This window comes from Rhincodon typus, chromosome 25 (assembly GCF_021869965.1).
Source record: "Rhincodon typus isolate 14 chromosome 25, sRhiTyp1.1, whole genome shotgun sequence".
NCBI lineage: Eukaryota > Metazoa > Chordata > Chondrichthyes > Orectolobiformes > Rhincodontidae > Rhincodon > Rhincodon typus.
The window spans coordinates 43759091-43782551 of NC_063356.1; the positions used below are offsets into that span (position 1 = coordinate 43759091).

Below are 23461 nucleotides of genomic sequence, written 5' to 3' on the forward strand. Positions count from 1 at the left end.
CTTCTAGCTGAGAGTCCTCACAGAAGAATTCACAGAGTAAACTTCTGACAGCCGGATCAGTGGAAGAAAAGCGTTTATGACTTGAGAATAGCAGAAGAAAGGTGTGTAGACTTTCAGAGACTAAGTTTTAATTTATTTTCTTATTACTTGGGTTTATATAAATGTGACGTGTGTTTTTTGAACAGCGTACCGGTAGAATTTAGTTCAGTTACGGACTAGTTAGTAGTTAAGGGGGAATTGTTTTGTCTGTTAGTAATTCTGTTATTTTGTTCACTGTTAGTGTTATATAAATTGTTACTTGTTACTTATAAAGTGAGTATCAGGGATTTTCTTACATTTAACCTCCACTTCTCTCTAACAGTTTAACAGATTAGGCGAGGTGAGGCGAGCTTTCTGGGTGTTTCGGGTTTAATTATTAGAAGGGGTTCTCTATTCCTGCCGTAACAGACTGAGGGCTTGTGTTTCAATTTGAATTATCAGAGGTGTTTGACCTCCCCTTCCTAACAAGTGACCGTAGAGTCATACAGCAGAGAAACAGGCCCTTTGGCCCACCATGTCTATGCCGACCAACAAACACCAAACTACTCTAATCCCATTTCTCTGCACTGGGTCCATAGCTTACTGTGTCCTGGCATTTTAAGTGCTTGTCCAGATGCCCCTTAAATGTTTGCAGAAGTACATGCCTCCACCACACTCTCAGGCAGGCAATGGCATTCTCATTGGGCTTGTAATTCCAAAGCCCAGGTTAAAGCATTGATGACATGGGTTCAAATCCCACCAGCATACACAACGAAATCTGAATTCAACAACTGGGAGGAGAAAGCTTGTCTGATGGGGCTCATATGTTCACTGTCAGGAAAACCCATCGAGTTCACTCATGTCCTGAAGGAAGGAAAGTGTGCGTAACAGAGGAGTTGGATGAGTTACAGTTTGTGTGAAAAGTCAGGGGTACGGTGTGTGATTGAGGGAGGGGATACAGTGTGTTAGAGAGGGTGGGGACTCGATGGAGTGCAGTGTATGAGAGAGAGAGGGTGGGGCTATAGTGAGAAAGAGAGAGAATACCTCAGTTACCTGTTTAGGGCTGTGTTGTTGGCATTATTTGTGTTTGCATTGTCAGTTGCTGGGAAGAAACTGGTTGTGTTAAATGGCGAATCTGTCAGTCTGCTGTGTGGCGATTCAGGCTCCTCTCCTCCACCCTCAGATTTGCTGAATTGTAACGGTCGCTGGCTCGTCATGTGTTGCTGCAAGGAACCACTTCTGTTCATTGGATACGAATCAGGCTGTTCTCCAAACAGACCACCCGTTCTCTGGAATGACAGAATTCAAATGGGATTGCACCAACAGGGAGACAACTGAAATTAATCAAATCTCAACTGTTACCACATAAGAAAGAAAATTCAAATGTTTCTGTTTTTGTCCTTGATTCAAAATTGGAACAAATAGACATGGCAGTGACTGTTAAGAGATACAAGGTCAAGGACTCTCCTGATTAGTGTGTTTATTGAGGAGGCCATTAATCACCAGTGCTCACTATAAATATCTTGGTTTTGTGATTGCTGACATTGTTTGGGAGCTATAATTATTTAATATGAGTACTTGGGAGTTATTATTACTCGATACGAGTGTCCAGGAGTTACAATTACTCACTACTACTGTTTAGGACTTATAGAATCATACAGTCAGACAGCACAGAACAGACCCTTTGGTCTGACCAGTGCATGCCTTATTATTACACTTTATGACTGTCTGGGAGTTATTACTCACAATGAGTATGTAGAAGTTATCATTACTCACTGTGAGTGTTGAGGAGTTGTTTTTACTCACTGGGTGTGTGGTCTCTGTTATTACTCACTGTGAGTGCTCAGGACTTATTACTGCTCACTGAATCTTTGGGAATTGCCATTATTTAGAGTCATTATTGCTCCCAATGAGTGTTCCGGAATTATCATTGCTTGTTATGAGTTGTTAATGCTCAGTATGAGTGTTTGAGAATTATCATTATCCACTACAAGTTATTATTAGTCACTGTGAGGTATTATTACTGACTGTGTGTGTTGGGAATGATTATTACTTACTGAGAGGTATTATTGCTCACTGTGAGTGCTTGCGAGATACTAATGTTCACTATGAATCACCACCATCCAATATAAATCTTTAACCTTCACCGTTTTTCACCATGAACATTTTACAGTCTCTGTTGTTACTATGGGAGCTATGCTCACTATCACAGTCAATCATGACTCTGCCACGATGAGATGGGATGTTCTGACTTGATCTGGTGGAATGTACAAACTCTTAATGCTGAATGAATTTCTGCAGACCGTTTCTTCTCATCAATGAAAGACGTATGTGGATCATCATCATGGAAACCGTCACCATGCAACAAGTCCCGTGAAGTGACTCACCCTATAAATTGTTTCGTCCAAGCCCCCTTCCTCCATTGTTTGGTCTCCTTCCTCTTCAACTGGCAGCTCTCCAGATACACTTCGATGGAGATTATCACCAACCTCCTCCTCAATACTGCGCAATCCAGCCTAACGTGGAAGTAGGATGAAAGGTCAAGCACTGTACAACACCTCTCAGATATCCAGCTCATCCCTTAACAGCCCCACTTATCCCCTACATCTTCATCTCCTACTGAGGGAGGCATTGGCCTAATAGTATTATCGGTAGACTATTAATCCAGCCAGTGATCTGGGGATCTGGGTTCAAATCCCACCATGACGGATGGTGCAATTTAAATTTAATAAAAATCTGGATTGAAGAGTCTAATGATGCCTATGAAACCTTTGTTAATTGTCAGAAAAACCTATCCGGTTGGCTAATGTCCTTTAGCCATCCTTACCTGGTCTGGCCTATGTGTGACTCCAGACCCACAGTAATGCAGTTGACTCTTAACTGTCCTCTGGGCAATTAGGGATGGGCAACGTATGTTGTCCTAGCCAGCGACACCTACATCTCATGACTGAATAATAAAAAAAAACCCACACCCGTCCTATTGACTACTCTCTATTTACTCCACTACATATGTTGCCAATTCTTTTCTGTTGCCTGTTGACCAGGGTTGAAAGTGCTCTGGATGACGTCTGACAAACCTGACTGTTATACCTCAGTTCCCTTTCAGGATCCAGCATGCAGTTCACCTCAAATACATTTTGGTATAATTTTAGTCAAAACCAGCGACTTTGTTTTAAAGAAGAAACTCCAGTTAGTTACTAATAAAAAAAAGAAGCCACAAGATTCCATGGTTTAAGACAAAATAATTTTTACTGTGCAAGATTCAAACAAACCAAATACTGAATATTTTCACTGGGTGACCAACTATACTCAAACACCTGAACCAACATGAGTTAAACATGAATTAACAGGCTAATTGGACTTGATTATAAACTATATTATAAACTATAAACACATTAAATGGCAGATACAAACAAGTCTTATGAAATAAGTCGGCAGTGCACTTGGCATATCGGTCATCAATCTCAGTCACAAAGTCCTTTAAATCTTCATCTTTCTCACTAAAAATTTAAACTCCCCTTCTTCTGGGATTTGGCCTGATCCCCAGCTGACATTGGTGCATTATTAATCCAAGATCCACATGCAGGCCTTTATGAAAAATGGCCCATGTCTGCAGAACACCCCAATTCTGCTGCTGACAACTTGGCTAGCGTGAATCCCTAACAGAAGCAGACACAGAAACTGCATAATTTGCCTATTCTCATTGATCGAACTTCTGTCTACTTCAGTCTGCTTGTGCTGCACCAGTGACATCATGAACTGGCCTGGGATGGCTCTGTGTCTTTCAATGCATTTAAAGCAGCTTCAATCTTCAGAAATTTTGGCTTACAATCTCAAATTCAGATTTAGTTTCCATAGAAACTTAAGAGGTTCAGCTTCGCTTTTCAATTTGGGTCTGTCTCAAAAAGTACAAGCTTTCAAATCACAGACTCCACCACATATATTATGCAACCTGATAGACAAACCTCAGTGCAATGTTACACGGAGAAAGACACCGATATAGTTCTCCTCACTCATATCATGGATCAAAGTGTCATTGAGGCATACAGCATGGAAACAGGCCCTTCAACCTGTCGTTCATGCGACCAGGTTTCCTAAACTGAACTAGTCCCATTTACCTGCATTTAGCCCATATCCAAATAAACCTTTCCTACCCAAGTACCTGTCCAAATGTCTTTTAAATGTTGTAACTGTACTCATCTCTACCACTTCCTCGTTCCATACACACATCACCCTCTGTGTGAAAGGTCCCTTTTAAATCTTTCCCCTCTCACCTTAAACCTATGCCCTCTGTTTTGGACTGCCCGACCCCGGGAAAAGACCTTGGCTATTCACTTTATCTATGCCCCTCGTGATTTTATTAAACCTCTATAAGGTCAACCCTTAGCTTCCTACACTCCAGGGAAAATAGTCTCAGCCTATTCAGCCTGTCCAATAACTCAAACCTTCCAGTCTCAGTAACATACTTCTAAATCCTTTTGGCACCCTTTCTAGTTTAATAATATCACTTCTATAGCAAGGCGACGAGAACTGTACATAGTACTCCAAATGTGGCCTTACTAATTCTACTAAGCCTTACAGCCTTCTACAGCTGTAACAATACATTCCAACTCCTGTACTCAATGCTCTGACCAATAAAGGCAAATGTGCCAAATGCTTTCTTCACCACCCTGTCTATACCTGTGACACCACTTCTGAGAAATTATGCTTCGGCATCCCTTGGTTCAACAACACTCCCCAGGGTCCCACCATTAACTGTGTGAGTCCTGCCCTAGTCTGTCTTACCAAATGCAACTCCTTGTATTTATCTGCATTAAACTCCCATCTGCCATTCCTCAGACCACTAGCCCAGTTGATTGAAATCCATTGTACTCTTGGTTAACCTGTCCAATTTTTCACCAATTTTGGTGTCATCTGCAAACTTACTAGCCATGCCTCCTATATTCTCATTCAAATTGTTTATATAAATGACAAACAACACTGTTTGGTTTTCCCTGCCTCTGACAGACAAGATCTGAACTTTTGTCTCATCAATGTTACACTACAATTGACTGAAGGGGCTGCACAAACAAACTGCTCCTAACAAGTCCTTCTCTCTGCTCAGCATATTCTCCTACAGCTCTGGTTAATCATAGAATGGCTGCAGAACAGAAGGGAGCTATTTGGCTCATTGGGACTGTATCAGATCTTTGAAGAATCAAATCAACAAGACCCACTTGGACCCCTTTTCCCCACGACCATAACTATTTTTCCTTTTCAGATTATAATCTGATTCCCTCTTGGAAGCCTCACCACTCACTGCAGGAAAGCATTTCTCCCCATGTGGCTATTGCTTCTTTTGCCAATCCCTTAAATCTAATTCTGATACTTCCACTACTGAGTTCAACACTAACCTCCTTGTGGTTAACAACATTTCCAGACAAAGTGTGGGGATTGAATTCTTAATATGTATTCAGGAGAGTGTTTTAAGTCGGCACATAGAATTGGTGGAAGAATAGGCCAATTTTAATAAGATGAATCTGGCCAAAGGAGACTGGGAGCATCTACTTCCAGGAAAATCTACATCAGAGCAGTGGGAGTCTTTCACAAGGCAATAACGAGAGTGCAGGGCCAACATGTTCCTGTAAAGGTGAAGGATGTGGCCAACAAGTCCAGAGAATCATTCTATGATGGGTCTATGAACTGTGCACATCAAGAGATGTACAGGATTGGATAAAAAAACAAAGGAAATTTATGGGAGAAGCCAAAGGCTCAAATGCCCAAGACAGTATAAAAATGCAGGGGATTGCTTAATAGAAGAAATTAATAGAGCAGAGAAGCGACAAGAAAAAACAGTGACAGGCAACACTGAGGAAAATCCAAAAGCACTTTATAAATATATTAGGGGCAAGAGAACAACCAGGGAAAGTGAAGGGCACATTAAAGATCAAAGTGGTGATCTCTGTGTATGGAGCTGGAAGACACAGCCAATGTTTTCTATAAATACTTTGCATCTGAACCTACAATTGAGAAGGACAAAGTAGGTTTTGAAATCAGGGAACAGGACTGTGCTCCTTCACAGAGAAAGAGAGAGACAGAGAGAGAGAGAGGAAATATTAGCAGTTTTATCAGGCTTGAAAAATGATAAATCCCTTGGCCTAGATGAGATGCATCCCAGGCTGGTGTGGAGGGCTGAGGAAGAGGTTGCAGGGGCTCTGACATTAAGTTTCAGGTTCTCTCTGGCTACAAAAGGAGTGCCGGAGGACTGGAGGACATCTAATATGATAGTATTATTCAAGAAGGATGACCGGTGAGTCTAACATCTGTGGTCAGGAAGCTACTAGAAAAAGTACTGAGGAACAGAATCAATCTGCACATGAAGAGACAAGGATTAATCAAGGACAGTCAGCATGGCTTTCTAAGGGAGATCATGTTTAACAAATCTCAGTGAGGTTTGAAGAGACGACAATGTGTGTAGATGAGGGCAGTGCAGTTAATGTAGTCTGTTCTGATTTCAGTAAGGCTTTTGACAAAATCTTACATGGCTGGCTGGTTAGGAAGGTCAGAGTCCATGGGAGCCAGGGCAATTTGGCAAATAGTAGCAGGACGCAGAGGGTAACGGTCAAAGGGTGTTTTGTCACTGGAAGGCTGAGTACAGTGGTGTACCACATGCTTCGGTGCAGTTTGTTGTGTACATTAACGATTTAGACGTGAAGATAGGAGGTATGATTAGTGAGTTTCACAGATGGCAGGAAAATTGATGGTGTGGTAAATAGCAAGGAAGAAAGCCTTAAACTACAGAATGATATAGAAGGCTTTGTCAGATGGGTTGGACAAGGTCAAAAATCACATGACACCAGGTTATAGTCCAACAGGTTTATTTGAAGACACAAGCTTTTGGAGTGTCGCTTCTTCAAGTGAGAGAAGTAGCATCAGACACAGAATTTATAAGTAAAAGATTTTATCAGCTCCCTCAGTATAAAACCTTTAGTTATCTCAGGGCAGTGATTTGAAAGAAATTCAGAAATTTGCATATTAATCCTTTCTAACTGATTAAAGATTTAACAACCATCTTAGGTTTGTTCAACACCGCATCAGTTCTATGACCCTTTGATCTTTTGCTTATAAATTCTGTTATAATGTTATATAAATTCATAAGTGCAGAAGTGGGGATGTTTGCTGATGGTACAAAGTTCAGAACTATTTTCCATTCCTCAGTTACTGATTGGATGCTCAAATGCAGCAAGACCTGGACAATATTCAAGTTGGGCTGAGAAATGGCAAGTAACTCTTGTACCACACAAATGCCAGGCATTGGCCAACTCCAACAAGAGAGAATCAAACCTTTACACTTTGACATTCAATGGCATTACCGTCACTGAATCCTGTGTTATGTTGAGATCATCATTATTTTTATTTCTCCTGTTGTTGGTTTGGAATTGTGAGCTGCAGTTGAGAATTGAACTTTGAAGCAGCTTGTTTTTTTAAAGAAAGGAACAAAAGACTGATGTTTGCTGTTGGGAAATGACCTGGAAAGATAATCTAGGTTAATTACTGCTTAAGAACACCGTAGGCAAACAGCATTGAGATGTCGTTATGCTCAGAGACTGGCAGCTGATTGGATCTAGAATTGGTCAATCAAGGCAAGTCCAATGCTGGCCAACCAACCACAGAGAACATTGAAAAAGAAAGAATGAGAAAACAAAGTATGAAGTGAAAACCGAAAGGATTGCGGATGTTGCAAATCAGAAACAAAAACAAAGTTGCTGAAAAAGCTCAGCAGGTCTGGCAGCATCTGTAAAGAGAAAATCAGAGTTAATGTTTCTACGTTCTGAGGAAGGGTCACCAGACCCAAAGCGTTAACTCTGATTTCTCTGCACAGATGCTGCCAGACCTGCTGAGCTTTTCCAGCAAAGGATGAAGTGGTTTTGACTGAGTCTTGGGTAGGATGCAGTGTTGATTTGGAGGCTGCTGGATTGAATTTGTTAGTTTTTCTGTCTAGTTATTGTCCAGTTATCGACTTATTGAAAGTCCTATGGGGAAAGAAAAAGTCTATAGGAAATCAGGAAAGTCTCCAGAGGTCTGTGGAAGCTGTTTGCAATAATCAATGACTATGTCATTGTAACGGTTATCAAGCTGGTAACTTAGGATTCCTTTTTTAAAAAATGTAACCCCTAACTGTCTGTCTTTCAATGTGATGATCAGAGATGATTGGGCCTAGATTGTAGATATTAATTAGATTGCCTTTTAGTTCATCTGTATTCCACCGAAGTTACATTATTAATCATAACTTGTTAATTTTGGTTTAATTATAAATGTAGTGTCCAGTTATTTGTAAAGAACAATTGAGCAATTTAGGGAGGTCATCAAATGTTTTAATTTCACTATGCTGTGAATCCAGGGTTAGCAAGTCTGATTTAGTTTGGCTTCCTATCCCTATGTCATAGCAACTATCAACATGCTGGGAGTTACCATTGACCAGAAATTGAAATGCTGAAATCTGGTCTCTATCAGAGCATCTTTCCATGTTTCTCCCTTTTCAATACTTCCCAATGCACAGCATGACCCATTGTGAGACTAACCAGTGTCAGTCACAAAGGCAGTCCCAATACAAACAGAAACAAACCAGCACAAATCACAGAGAAATAACAAAACACAGTGCAGATACTGGAAGCCAGAAATAAAAACTGAAAATTATGGAAAAAAACTAAGAAGGTCTTGCAGTATCTGTAGAAACAGAAATAACAGTCACAGAGAAATGGCAAACTGTTAAAATCACACCATTTCCCCAGCAACATAGCACAAACTAGAATCACAACAGCAGCCACCACTTCCTGATGAAGTTCACAGGGCACTCAAAACCCCAGAAATTATCATCCTTACCTGGAGCACAATCTCATTTTGATTCTGGTTCTTCTTTGATGGGAGAATTCCATAATATTCTTCTTGACGTTTCTTAAACTTACGGAAGTGTTCTTGGATTAGAAACGTGGCATAGAACTTGCCAACTGTCACCTCATCATCTGAACAGAAAATATTAGTGCTTCATTATTGCCATAGAAACAACTAGATCATATTAAAACATAAACATTTCACCAACAATAAGCCCTAGAGTCCTGGTTTCTTTATTCATTCATGGGATGTGGTTGTTACTGGCTGGGCCAGCATTTTTTGCCCATCCCTGGTTGCTCCTTGAGAAGGTGATAGTAAGCTGCACTCCAAGTGCTGTAGGTAGACCTACAAAGCTGAAAGGGAGAAAATTCCAGGATTGTGACCCAGTGAAACCGAAGGAATGAAACCAAAGGAATGGCGACATATTTCAGGATGGTGGGTGGATTGAAGAGGAACTTGCTGGTGGTGGTGTTCCCATGCATCTGCTGCCCTTGTTGGTGGGAGTGGTTATCGGTTTGGAAGGTGCTCTCTAAGGATCTTTGGTGAATTTCTGCAGTACATCTTGTAGACAGTACACACTGTTACTACTGAGCATTGGTGATGGAGGGAGTGGATACTTGAGGATGTGGCCAATCAAGCATGCTGTTTTATCTTGGATCATGTGTTGTTCGAGCTGCTCTCAACTAGGCAAGTGGGGAGTTTTCCTTTACACTCCAGACTTTATTATTTTAGAGCTGCTGAAGAGGCCCTTTGTCCGAGATTGTAATGAAGATATACGTGGAACAGAATGGGAGCAAGTAGCATGCCTTTGTGATTTCAATCCCAAAACCAGCAAATAGTCAAAGGATGTCTCATGTATGTATTCTGTACTGATATCGCTTATGCAGTCGCCATTAGTCTACTAGACAGATGCTACATGACACTACCATGTGGGTTTTCTTCCTAGCTCTGATTGGATCCCACACTGATAGCGATTAGAATAGAGGGATGAGTGTTAGTTATTCCTGTTTGGACCAAACCATTGTAGATTACAAGATCTGAAGTGTTTGTGATTTTTCTTTTTTTCTTTCAATTGTTTGTGGTTCATTGGTCAATAATTCAAAAGAAATGGTAGTCCAGTGAACAATTGCCCTCATTCCTGAATTTGAATGTTTAACTTTCTCAATTACACTGTCCTTGTGCTGTATCACATGACAATTTATGCATGAATTATGAGTGCAATCTATTAGCCTTTGTTTAAAAATCATGTTGACTACACTGCTATGCAGTGAAGGTTAAATATTAAAACGCTTGTTTTCTTCAGTCTGTTTAAATTGATATAAGCATTATCTGAATTGACTTTGTCATTCAAACAACCAAAAGATTTGGTCTATTTTATGATCTCACCACCTTTTTTAGGACTGTGAAACATTTCTGCTCCTCATTCCTGACGGTTAGTGACATTACACACAACATTAACCTGTGACATTAACCTGGGACAATTTGAAGTTTGAGAATTTTTCAAGTTCTGCAACTTTTGACCCAAGGTAGTCTTGGATTTTAATTTTCCACAGTGCAGGTGCACTTTCTTCCAACTCTCTTGTTCTAATCTACTGTCTTAATTTACTAAAGAGTACAGAAATATTTGTATCATCTGAAACCACAGGCAAGGTCCCAGACGACTGGAGGGTGGTTAATGGTGTACCTTTATTTAAGAAAGGCTGTAAGGTGAAACCTGAGAACTACAGACCTGTGAGTCTGACTTCGGTGGTGGCTAAGTTGTTGGAGCTGATTCTGAAAGATAGGATTTATAGGAATTTGGAGAGGCAAGGAATGATTAGGGATAGACAGCATGGTTTTGTGTGAGGAAAATCATGTCTCACAAACCTGATTGAGTTTTTTGAGGAAGTTACCAAAAAAGATTGAGTTCAGAGCAGTAGATATTGTTTACTTGGACATTAGTAAAGCCTTTGACAAGGTTCCACATGGTAGACTAATTAGTAAAGTTAAACCACATGGGATTCAGGGTGAGCTTGCCAAGGGATCCTAAATTGGCTTAACGGCAGGAGACACAGGGTGGTGGTGGAGGAGGATAGTTTTGCAGACTGGAGGCCTGTGACCAGCAGCGTTCTAAAGGGATTGGTACTGGGTCCACTCTTATTTGTCATTTATTATAAATGATTTGGAATGAGACAACAGGAGGCGTGATTAGCAAGTTTGCAGATGACACCAAAATTGATGGTATAGTGGTCAGTGAAGAAAGTTGTCCAAGATTACAAAGAGATCTTGATCAATTGGGTCAATGGCCTGAGGAGTGGCAGATGGAGTTTAATTTGGACAATTGCGAGATACTGCATTGTGGTAAAAAAAACAAGAGTAGGGCTTATACAATTAATGGTAGAGCCCTGGAAGTCTTGTAGAACAGAGAGAACTAGGGGTTCAGGTACATAATTCTTTGAAATTTGCGTCACAAGTAGACAGGGTTGTTAAGAAGGCGATTAGCACACTTGACTTCATTCCTCAGACCTCTGAGTATTGGAGTTGGGACGTCACGTTAAGGATGTACAGGATGTTGATGAGGCCTCTTCTGGAGTACTATGTGCAGTTCTGGTCGCCCTCTTATAAGAAGGATTAAACTGGATAGGATTCAGAAAAGATTTACCAGGATGTTGCCAGGAATAGAGCAGCACAGTGGCTCAGTGGTTAGTACTGTGGCCTGACAGCCCCAGGGACCCTGGTTTAATTCCACCCTCGGGCAACTAACTGTGTGGAGTTTGCACATTCTCTCCGTATCTGCGTGGGTTTCCTGTAGGTGCTCCAGTTTCCTCCCACAGTCCAAAGATCAGCAGGTTAGGTGGATTAACCATGCTAAATCGCCCATAAGTTTTCAATGATGTGCAGGCTAGGTAGATTAGCCATGGGAAATGCATGGAAAATCAAGGATAGGGGGATGGATCTAGATGGGATGCTGTTCAGAGAGTCAGTGTGAACTTGATGGGCCAAATGGCCTGCTTCCACACTGTAGGGTTTCTTTGGAGGGTTTGAGTTATAAAATAGGCTAGATAGGCTAAATTTTTTTTCACTGGTGTGTAGGAGTTTGAGGGGTGACCGCATAAGGGTTTATAAAATCATAAGGTCATAGATAATGTGAATAGCAAAGGTCTTTTCCCTAAGGTGAGGGAGTTCAAAACTAGGTGGCACATTTTTAAGATGACAGGAGAAAGATTTAAAAAGGACTTGAGGGGCAACTTTTTTTTTTTACACAGGGCGTGGTTCATGTGTGGAATGATCTGCCAGAGGAAGTCGTGAATGCAGGTACAGTTACAACATTTAAAAGACATCTGGATAAGTACATGAATGGGAAAGGTTTGGGCAGATATGGGCCATTACAGACAGGTGGGACTAGTTTAGTTTGGAAACATGGTCAGCATGGAGGAATTGGAACAAAGGGTCTATTTCCATGCTGTATGACTCTATGACTTGTGCCTTGTAGGTAGTGGACAGGCTTTGGGTAGTCAGGAGGTGAGTTACATGCTGCAAGGTTCCTAATTTCTGATGCATTCTTGTCACCACAATATTTATATGGTTTGTCCAGTTCAGTTTGTGGTCAATGGTAACTCCCAGGATGATGGTGGTTTACAACAGAACATGTCACAGTGAAATTGGTTCTGTGAACCAACATGTTTAACAGTCACTCGCCTCCAATTGGGGGGATCACTTGGTCCAGTAATTTCATACTCGTTCGTTTCCAGATTTTTTTGATGATGGTTCTCAGTTCTTCATTCGACTGTTCAAAATTTCCTGTTGACAAAAAGAATAAACCAGATAATTACACATTCATGCAACCATAACAACCAATCAACTAACTGTCAGTTCTGGCATATAAAACTCAGTCTGTGTAAAACTCTCATAAACCCCTCCACTGCCTCTGTATGTGTGGATCCCATGTGCTTATCTGTGTATGATACCCTGCAATGTGTGTCCAAGAATGACAGTGTACGTGTCTGTAATCTCTGCTTCCACTGTGTGTGTGTAAGAGTAAGTTTAAAAGTGAGTATGAATATGTGTGAGCACATGCAAGTGAATGTGAGACAGCAGGAGTGTGTGTGTGTGTGTGTGTGTGTGTGGGTCTGTACGAGTGAGAATGTACATGTCTGTAATCGCACTTCCACTGTGTGTTTGTGTATGAGTTAGAGAATATGTAAGTTTAAAAGTGAGTTTGTGTGTGTGAGAGTCAGTGGATGTGACAGCATGCATGACAACGCATGTGTGGCGGTGTATGTAAGTGTGATAGCTCGTGAGTCAGCTTATGTGAATATGTGTACCTGTGTGTACATTGTTGCGTGTGTGTGTGTGCGTGCGCACACGCGTGCGCTTGGGTGGTGGGAGAGAGTGTGTGTATGTGTATGTGTATGTGAGGGGTAAGAGAGATAGAGTGAGTGTGTGTGAGAGTGAGGGGGTGAAAGAGAGTGAGAGAGTGTGTGTGTGTGTGTTTGCGTGTCGGTGAGAGCAGTTAAGCATATTAAGAGTGAGCATGCGTGTCTATCTGTGTATGGTTGCATGTGTGTGAGAGAGAAAGTGTTAAAGCGAGTGCATGTGTGAGTCTAAGTGTCACCCCTGCTCCCATGGGTCAATACTTCCCAGCATTGTGCACGTTTGTTTGATGGTGGGAAAGCCATAGTCTCTGGCCTGCCTCAGCAGCACCTATCAGAGTGCTGCCCAAATTCTGATTGGACCAAGAGCAACAGGAGGAATAGGAGCACACTCATTGGCCTTAGCTCAGAGGTCGCAATGAGCAACTCTAGGTCACTTACTCCCTCAAATTCACTGAGTCTCCCTTCTAATCCACACCATGTATAACCAGCACCTCCTCCGAGGTTCTGCATTGATTTTCTTCTTTCCTGTGATGTGGCTATCACTGGCTGAATGAGCCTTTATTACCCATTCTCATTTGTCCTGCTGGCAGTCCTGGGGTGTAGAGACATTACAGGTCTACATTAACAGTTCTATTAGAAAGGGAGATCCAGGATATTCCAGCGACACTGATGGAACAGCAATACATTTTGAAGTCAGGGTGGTAAATGGCTTGGTGGGGAACTTGCAGATGATGGTGTTCCCATGTAGCTGCTGCCCTATTCTCCTCAGTGGTCGTGGACACAGATATAGAAGGTACTGTCCAAGAAGCTGTAGTGCATTTCTTCAATGCATCTTGTAGATAGTTTCACTATAACAAATGAGCATCAATGGTGAAGGAAATGAATGTGAAGGTTGTGGATGTGGTACCGTCACGGGGACTGCTTTGCACTGGATGATGTTGAGATTCTTATGTGCTGAACTCATCCAGGCAATTGGCAAGTATTCCATCACATTCTCTTACTGTCCATCTCTATTTGCCCAGAGGGCAGTTAAGAGTCAACCACATTGCTGGGGTCTGGAGTCACATGTAGACCAGAGTGGGTAGGGATGGCAGTTTCCTTCCTTAAAGGGCATTAGTGAACCAGATGGGTTTTTCTGATAATCGACATGGTCATCATTCAACATTTAAATTCCAGATTTGCACGGAATTCAAATTCACCATCTGCTATTGTGGGATTTCTACCTGGATCCCCTGAACATCACCTGGGTCTCTGGATTAGTAGTCTAGTGATAATACCATTAGGCCATGCCTCCTCCTCAAGTGTCAAATCTAGTGTCCTGTCATTTTTATTGATGATCTGGCCTGCACCATCATTGAGGATGGGGACCTTCATCAAGCTTCCTCCTCTGGCTAGTGATTTAATGATTCCATTCACAACTGGAAATGGCAGGACTGCAGAACTTTGGTCTGGACCATTAATTGGTTTAATCTCCCTGGTTTGACAGTAATGATAGAGTGGAGGAAATGCTGGGCCATGAGATTACAGATTGTGGTTAAATTCAATTCTGATGGCCCACAGTCTCGCAGTCTTGAGTTGCTAGATCTGTTCTTTAGCACAGTGGGAAAGTGAGCGTATTCTCAATGTGAAGACAGGACATAATTTCCATAAAGGACTGTGTGGAGATCATTTCTATCAAAACTATTGTAACAGATCTATGAGGATAAGGGTAAAATAGATTCTTCCTTTATTTTAGTCCCCTCACCACCTGCTGCAGGACCAGTCCAGCAGCTATGTCCTCTAGGATTTGACCTACTCAGTCAACAGTGGTACTGCCAAGCAACGCCTGGGGGTGATGGACATTGAAGTCCTACACCCAGAGTACAGTCTGCACCCTTGCCACCCTCAATGCTTCCTCCAAGTCATGTTCAACATGGAGTATTCATCAACCAAGGGAGGGGAGTACATGATAATCTGCAGGAGGCTTCTTTATCTATGCTTGAGCTGATGTCATGAGACTTCAAAGGATTTGGAGACAATGTTGTGGCCTCCCAGGGCAATTCCCTCCCCATTGTATACCACTGAGCCACCAGCTCTGCTAGGTCTGTCCAGTTGGTGGAACAGGACATGCCCAGGGATGGTGATGTGATGTCGAGGACTTTGTCTGTAAAGTATGATTCCATGAGTATGACTATGTTAGGCTGTTGCTTAGCTGGTCTATGAGACAGCTTTCCCAGTTTTGGCACAAATCTCCTGATCTTAGTGAGGAGGACTTTACAGGGTCGACGAGACTGTGTCTGTCATTTCCAGTATTGAGCTCGGTGCAAGATGGTCCATCTGGTATTATTTCAGTCAAGAGTTCCACAGTAGTTTTGATACAAGTGAGTGTCTTGTTCAGCCATTGCACAGGATCGTTAAGGTCAGCACATTGCTGTGCTGTGGAGGTGCTGGTGTTGGACTGGGATGGGACATGGTCAAAGGTCACACGATACCAGGTTATAGTCCAACCAGTTTAGTTGAAATCACAAGCCTTCATAACGCTGCCCCTTCATCAGGTGAAGTGGAGAGAGCACCCGGGTACAGACTTTATAATCAGAGAGATCAAAATATCATACAAACGGTGTGAGTGACGTGTTGACAGGCCAAATAATAGATCTCTGCAGGTGATCATGATGTCAAATGGTCTGAGTAAGTTGTGGCTCAGCTGTCATGAGGTGGCCAGACCAGCTTATTTCCTTCCCTAAAGGACAGCAGAGAACCACATGGGTTTTTACCACAATCATTTCATAGTCACCATCATTGAGACTAGACTAACTTGTTTTAATCCAGATGAATGTAAACTCTCCTAGATATTCTGGTGAGATTTCAACCCCTATTTCTGGATCATGAGCCCAAGTGTCTACTAAGAGTACCGCTATGCCTGTGTGTTCTTGATGTAAGCTTTGCTGTTTCTAGTCCTGATATTGTGGAGTCACAGCCCTTATCACCAGCCCACACTCTGCAGGGCGAAGCAATCTTCTAAACAGCCTTGCTTCACCTTTAACTGCCTTCGCCTGTTTTCAGCCAAGGGACGTTCACTATCAGCACCAGTTCTCCTACCTTCGGTTTTAATTTTGAGGGCCGTTCGTACCAGTGCAAAGAGTGTGGCGTTGAAGGTGACTGTGCCATCACTGTTCATGGGCATGTTCATTGACACCAGCCGCTGGGAAAGATACAGAGAATGGAGAGGTCAGCATCAGTAGGGTCAGTAAAGTACAACTTAGAAAAACACATTCACAAACTGGGACTGGAGCTCAGAAAAAGTGCATCAGCTGTTAAAGACTTGTTATTAGACTTCTGAACGGATCTCTCAAATTTTAAATTTAATATTGATGTCATTTTTGTACACCTTCTCCGCAGCTATAACACTGTGTTCCTCGCTCTGTTCTATTACCCTAATGCACTTTGTATGGCATGATCTGCCTCTACTGCACACAAAACTAAACTTTTCACTGTACCTAGGTACAAGTGACAACAAGAAATCAAATTTAAAAAGCTACTCAGGTGGACGTGAAAACTCCCACAGCAGCATGAGAAGAGGAGGGAAGGGAAGGCATGCATGCTTAGTGGGCACTAAGTGGGCAAGAGCTAAGGGAGCAAGCAAACGGCTTTGAGATACAGCTTGGACCAATCCATGAGCTGGGGCCCTGTGCCTCAGCAAAAAGTGTCCTTGCTGCAGTCTTTCAATGCTTGCTGCTGGCGTGCCTTGCAATGCAAGCCTGGGCTTCCAGAGGGCACTGCCAGTGCACTGGGGAGGTGCCAGGATAGTGAGAAGGGATAGCTCGATGCAACATGCCAATGTCCAGGGAGGAAGGGTGGCTAGTGTCAATGGATCATATGTAATTGAGTTCAAAGGGTATAGGGTCCCAGAGGTGTCCTGTCTTACATCTCTTGTATATAGTTAATAAAGGTTTGTTGGTGTTTACTGACACGGGTGAGAACTACTTTATATCAACAACCCAAATCTAATCCTATGACAGGCTACAGAGCAGGAGGACAACTGGAGGACTTTTGAGCCTGAAGCTGAAAACAATTCCGATCTATCCATCCACGACCCCAGTCTCCTGTACAGGGGTATATTGGAGCTCTACATGTACCAGGCATTTGGCAGCACATGTGGGTTCAGGAGAAGTAGAGACTGCAGTTTTAGAGATGGATTTCTCTGATAGGGAAAGAATGCGATCTTCTTTTTCACAAATCATTCGTTCCTGGGTATTCAATAACTCGACAGAACCTTAATCTCCCTTAAGCTTTTTCTGGGAAATTATGCCTCTCCCATTGTATAAATATCATATACCATTTCAAGAGTACTTTTGATAGTTGAGGACCTGAAATCAGACTGGTGCAAACTAATGACATTTATTAACTACTTAAACTATTTCGAGACATGATTCAGCAAGACTTCATTAGAACCATCTTCCCTCAGATCCCAGCTCCATGAGAGAATTTCTCAGAGAAGAATGTGCTGTCAATTTGGATATTCTCTTCTCCTGGCCCAGTGTGTGGATAGGATTTTGGACAGAGAGTGCGTGTGTGTGTGCGTGCATGTGCATGTGCACCCATCTCACACAGTCACTCACAAACAAACATCCACACACACAATCACTTTCCCCAGAGTTTCTCTACATTCACTCAGGCCTACTCTAGCCCGTTCCTGTGCTCTGGAAACTGAGCTTTGATGGGAGCTGTTTATCCTCCTACTGCATGCTGCTCTCCCAATCACAGGCTGCTTTCTCCTCATGTTTTCTGTTGCAGGTATAGGTGAGACTGGGCAAGCAACTCAATACCATTTTTCAAAACTCCATTTTCCTGTTGTTCTTCGTCTCTTGTGCAAGGTCTGGAGGGCCACAGAAACATCAAAATGTAGGAGCAGCAATAAAGTCTAACATTCCATTAGTCTTCCTAATAGCTCGCTGCACCTGCATGTTAGCTCTCAGTAAGTTATTGACAAGGACATCTAGGTCCCTTCCAACTCCTTATCATTTAAAAAATATTTTGCCCATCTGTTCTTTCTACCAAGTGGATAACTTCATATTTTTCCACATTATGTTTCATTTTTCATATTCCAGACAATCCTCCTGAAGCCAATTCATATTTTGTATCATCCGCAAATTCAGAAATACTAAAATAGGTCCCCACATCTAAGTCATTAAGATATATATTGTGAGCTGCTGAGGCCCAAGTACAGATCCTTGTGGTATCCCGTTAGTCACATCCTGCCGATGTAAGAATAATTGTTTTATTCCTAATCTCTGTTTTCTGTCTATCAGCCAATCCTCAATCAATGCCTGTGCATTACCTCCTATTCCATGTGCTTTAAGTTGCCCACCAACCACCTCTGGGAGACATAATCAAAGTGATTCTGAAAATCCAAATATACTACATTAATTTTGTAAGTAACATCTTCAAAAATCTCCAACAAGTCTGTCAGATAATAGTTTTTCATTCACAAATCAATGCCAACTTTGCCCAATCAGATTATTTTTATTTAAGAGTTTATTTATCACATCCTTTTTCCCTAACACTGTTGTAAGATTGACAGGTCTGTAATTTCCTATTGTTTTTTCCTTGCTGCTTTCTTAAATGACAGGGTCACATTTGCTAACTTCCAATCTACAGGAATCACTCCAGACTCACTAGAATTTTGGGAGATAATTACCAATGCATTGACTATCTCTATAGCCACCTCTTCCACACTCTGGGATGTAGCATATCTGGTCTCGGGGACCTATCAGCTTTCAACTCCATTCATTTCTCCACGAGAACCTCCTTACAAATATTAATTTCATTCAACTCGTCATTCTCTCTAGTCTCTTGGATCTATTCATTCTGGGAGATTTCTTGTATCTTCCTCAGTGAAAACACAAATTAATCAACTGGCTTCTCTATAATGGGGAATAGAGAAAAGATGAAGACCCCATATCAGTCTTTGCTAAATGTTTCTTTTTATGTACCTTTGGAAGCTTTTACAGTTTGTTTTTATTTGCTAGAATACATTCATAGTCCAATCTCCCTTTCTAATCAGTTTCTTGATCCTCCTTTGTTGAACACTAAAAACTTCCCAATCCTCAGACTGACTGCTATTTCTGGCAATTTGCTTGGCCTTTTCTTTTAATCCTATATAATCTTGATCTTTCTTTTTTAGCCACAGATGATTGACCTTTTTGAATTTTTTTCATCTTGGATAAATGTACAGTTGCTGTAAGTGCTATGTTAGTTCTTAGAATCCCTACAGTGTGGAACCAGGCCCTTCGGCCCAACAAGTCCACACTGACCCTCAGAGCAACCAACCCAGACCCATCCCCCCATAACCCACCTAATCTACACATCCCTGAACACTAGGGGCAATTTAGCATGGCCAATCCACCTAGCCTGCACATCTTTGGACTGTGGGAGGAAACCAGAGCACCAGGAGGAAACCCACGCAGACACTGGGAGAATGTGCAAACTCCACGCAGACAGCGGCCCGAGGGTGGAATCGAACCCGGGTCCCTGGCGCTGTGAGGCAGCAGTGCTAACCACTGAGCCACTGTGCCGCCTTTTAAAGACTATCCATTGCTCATGAACAGCCTTTTCATGTATTTTCCACATCTGCCTCAGCCAATTTGAGCCTCATGTCTTCACAATTTCCCTTATCTAAATTTAAGACCTAGTTTAAGATTCAATTACTTTGTTTTTAAACACAAGATAAAATGTTGTCATATTGTGTGGTTACTCATCCCTAAACGTTCTTTTACAACAACATTGTTAATTAGTCCTTTTTCATTACATAGTACTAGATCTAAAATAACACGCCCTCTAGTCAGCTTCTCAAAATACCAATCTAGAAAACTATCTCTAACCCACTGCAGAGAATTCAGGGTGAGAATTCAGCATGTTTCTGTAAGAGTGAAGGGAAAGGTAGCAAGTCCAGGGAACCCTGGATGTCAAGGGCCATCAAGGTTTTGATAAAGAAAAAGAAGGAAGCATATGTCAGGTACTGTACATTTAAAAAAAGGAAGCCCTTCAGAAGTATAGAGAGTGTAGGGGCTTGCTTATAAAGGAAAGTAGGAGGGCAACGAGGCCGTGTGCTATCTTTGGCAGACAGGATCAAGGAAAATCCCTAAGCTTTTTACAAGTATACTAACAGTCAGAGGATTATCAGGGAAAGAGTAGGACCTATTAGAGAGCAAAGGGGCAACCTGTGCATGGAGCCAATGGGTGTGGATGAAGTCTTAAATGAATACTTCTCATCTGTATTCACAAAGACATTGCAGCCAGAGATTTAGTTGGGATGGTGAGGTTGTAGAACATGTTAAGATTTAATGAGGAGGACGTATTAGATGTTTTGGAGGGTATAAAGATGCATAAATCCCCAGGGCCTGATGAGATGTATCCCAGGCTGCTATGAGAGGCAAGTGAGGAGATTGCTGGGACCCTGGGGTCATTTAATACTTAGAGATATTTAATACTTCACTGTGGCCTCATTGGTCACAGGTCAAGTGCCAGATGACTGGAGGATAGCTAAAATGGTTTGTTCAAGAAGGGCAGCAGGGAAAGGCCAGGTAATTCCAAACCAGTTAGTCTGACATCAGTGGTAGGAAAATAATTGGAAAAAAGTTCTGAAGGGCAGGATTAATCAGTACTTGGAAAGGCAGGACTTGATCAGGAATAGTTAGCATGACTGACAAATTGAGTTTCTGAAAAGGTGACAAAATATGTTGATGAGGTTAGTGCAATTGGTGTGCTTTACATGGACTTCAGTAAGGCTTGTGCCAAGGTTCTACATGGAAGGCTGTTCCAAAAGGTAAGAGCCCATGGAATCCAAGGCAAGTTGGCAAACTAGATCCAACATTGGCTTGGAAATAGGAGGCAAAGGGTGATGGTGGAGGGTTGTTTTTGTGATTGGAAGCCTTTGAATGACTTGGATGTGAAAATAGAAGGTTTAATTAGTAAGTTTGTAGATGACAAGAAAACTGGAGGTGTTCTTGATACCAAGCAGGGTGGTCTCATGCTACAGACTGACATTGATCAGCTAGTAAATTGGGCACAGCAATGGCAAATGGAATTTAATCCTGATAAATGTGAGGTGGTGCATTTTGGGAGGTCTAATAAGGGAAAGATGTTTACAATGAATGGTAGGTCCCTAGGGAGTACTGAGGAACGAAGAGACCTTGGTGTACAAGTCCATAGATCTCTGAAGGTGTCAGCACAGGCAGACAGCGTGGTGAAGGAGGCATAAAGGATGCTTGCCTTCATTAGCTGTTCATAGAATATAGGAGCAAGAAAGTCTTGTTTCAACTTTATAAAATGGTGGTTAGGCCACAGATGGATTACTGTGTGCAGTTCTGGTCACCATAATAGGAAGGATATGCCATGATTGCAGTGGAGAGAGTGCTGTGGAGATTCATCAGGATCTTGCCTGGGATGGCAAGTCTCAGTTATGAGATTGACTGGATTTGCTTTCCTTGGGGCAGAGGAGGCTGAGGGTGGAATCTGAATGAGGTATAGAAAATTATGAGAGGCACAGACAAAGTAGATCTTCAGAACCTCTCCCCCATGGCAGATGTGTATAAGATCAGACGGCATAAGTTTAAGGTGAGGAGTGGTTTAGGAGGAGATCTGAGAAATAAAGTTTTCACCCAGAGGGTGGTAGAAACATGGAACGTACTGCCTGAGGGGGTAGTGGAGGGAGGTACTCTCATTTGAGAAGCATCTGGATGAGTACTTAAAATGGCAGGGCATAGTAGTCTATGGACCAAGTGCAGGTAAACAGGGTTAGTGTAGTTTGGTGTTTGTTGGTCAACATTGATGTGGTGGGCCAAAGGGTCTGTTTCAGTGCTGTATGGCTCTATGAGAAACTCATTGAGTTTCTCCACAGCTTTAGTGCTCAATTGCTTTTCCCAGTCCATAAGTAGATTGAAGTCACCCAATGATAACTATGTTGTCCATGCTATGTATTTCTCTTCTCATCTCACACTACCACTAATACTTGGTGGCCCATAAATAATTCCAACCATTATCTGCTGGCCCTTGTTGTTTCTTAGCTCCACCCAGATTGCATCCATTGTTCTTCTGATCTGAGATCCTTCCTTATTAATGTACTGATACCATCTCTTATTATCAGTGCAGGTCCACCTGCATTTCTTTCTTGTCTGTCCTTCCTAAATGTTCAATGTGCTCAGATAGAGTTCTCAGCCCTGGTCACCTTGCAACCATGTTTCTGTAGCGGCACTTATTTTAAAAAATTTCTCAATCAAACGATCTCAAGAGGGTATGAGGCTGGAGAATGGGGTGCAGGTAGGGAGGGAGAACACTGAAGGTAAGTAAAAAGGTCCATTAGCAAGGGAAGACTACTGGTCGAGGAAGTGAGCACACAGGCAAAGGAGCAAAGGAGCTCAGCATCATGCTGAGGCTGAAATTCACAAAAGCGTGAGTGTAGGGATATGAAGGGGGGAAATTAGAAAAAGGGATGGCATCAGAGGGGAGGACAGGTAGGTTCCAGAAGGGGCACAAGTTACTTATGATACCCATGTGTTGGTGAATCTTGAGATACTTCAAATGTGAAAGAAGATAAAAAGTTGATTGTTTAAGCATCGAATGAGGTGAAGGATGGTGAACCTGTGGGAGGATAGCTGTGAGACAGGGTGATTTGGTGCTACTTAAGGAAGTGATTAATAGTGACGGTTCATCTGAGGAAACAGCGAGGACAGTAATTCAAGAATGTTGAATGTCCTGGATATATCTATAATCGTGGGTGAATGTGAAATACAATAGATGGAATTTCAGTTGGAATCTATATGGAATAGGATGGAGCTAGAGAGTGTTGTTCAGGAAGGAGCTATGGCTGTGGACATGGGTTTTTGTTGACATCAGATCAAACACGAGAAGAAAATGACAAAGCAATGAAGACATACAAAATAAAGGGTAGTGAATTAAATATTACCATAAAAGTTGGAAATCTGAAATCAAAGCAGTAAACATAGAAAATACTCAGTGGATCACACGGCAACTGTGATGAGAGGAAAACAGTGTCTCCACAATACCTTGATTTGAACATCCAACATTAATCAACAACCCTGAAATGGTACTTCTGGATTTTCAGACATTCATGTTAATGCTTCCAAACTTAGAAGGAGCTGCTAATTGAACTACACACGGCTGCAGTCTCTGGGCAATGATTCACCAGCCAGCAAACCAATCACGTGCTGACTGAACAA

General features: G+C 42.0%; 1 protein-coding gene across 1 annotated transcript in view; it reads right to left on the reverse strand.

The window, feature by feature from the left end:
- The window catches only part of LOC109922317 (voltage-dependent L-type calcium channel subunit alpha-1S-like), a 139287-nt gene that overhangs the window by 1785 nt on the left and 114041 nt on the right, over positions 1–23461 (reverse strand). Inside the window, exons 35-39 of the mRNA XM_048611855.1 lie at positions 16323–16425; positions 12568–12669; positions 8881–9020; positions 2406–2534; positions 1072–1307 (exon numbers count right to left, since the gene is read on the reverse strand). Coding sequence (XP_048467812.1) covers positions 1072–1307; positions 2406–2534; positions 8881–9020; positions 12568–12669; positions 16323–16425 — 710 coding nt within the window. The remainder of the gene's footprint in view (positions 1–1071; positions 1308–2405; positions 2535–8880; positions 9021–12567; positions 12670–16322; positions 16426–23461) is intronic.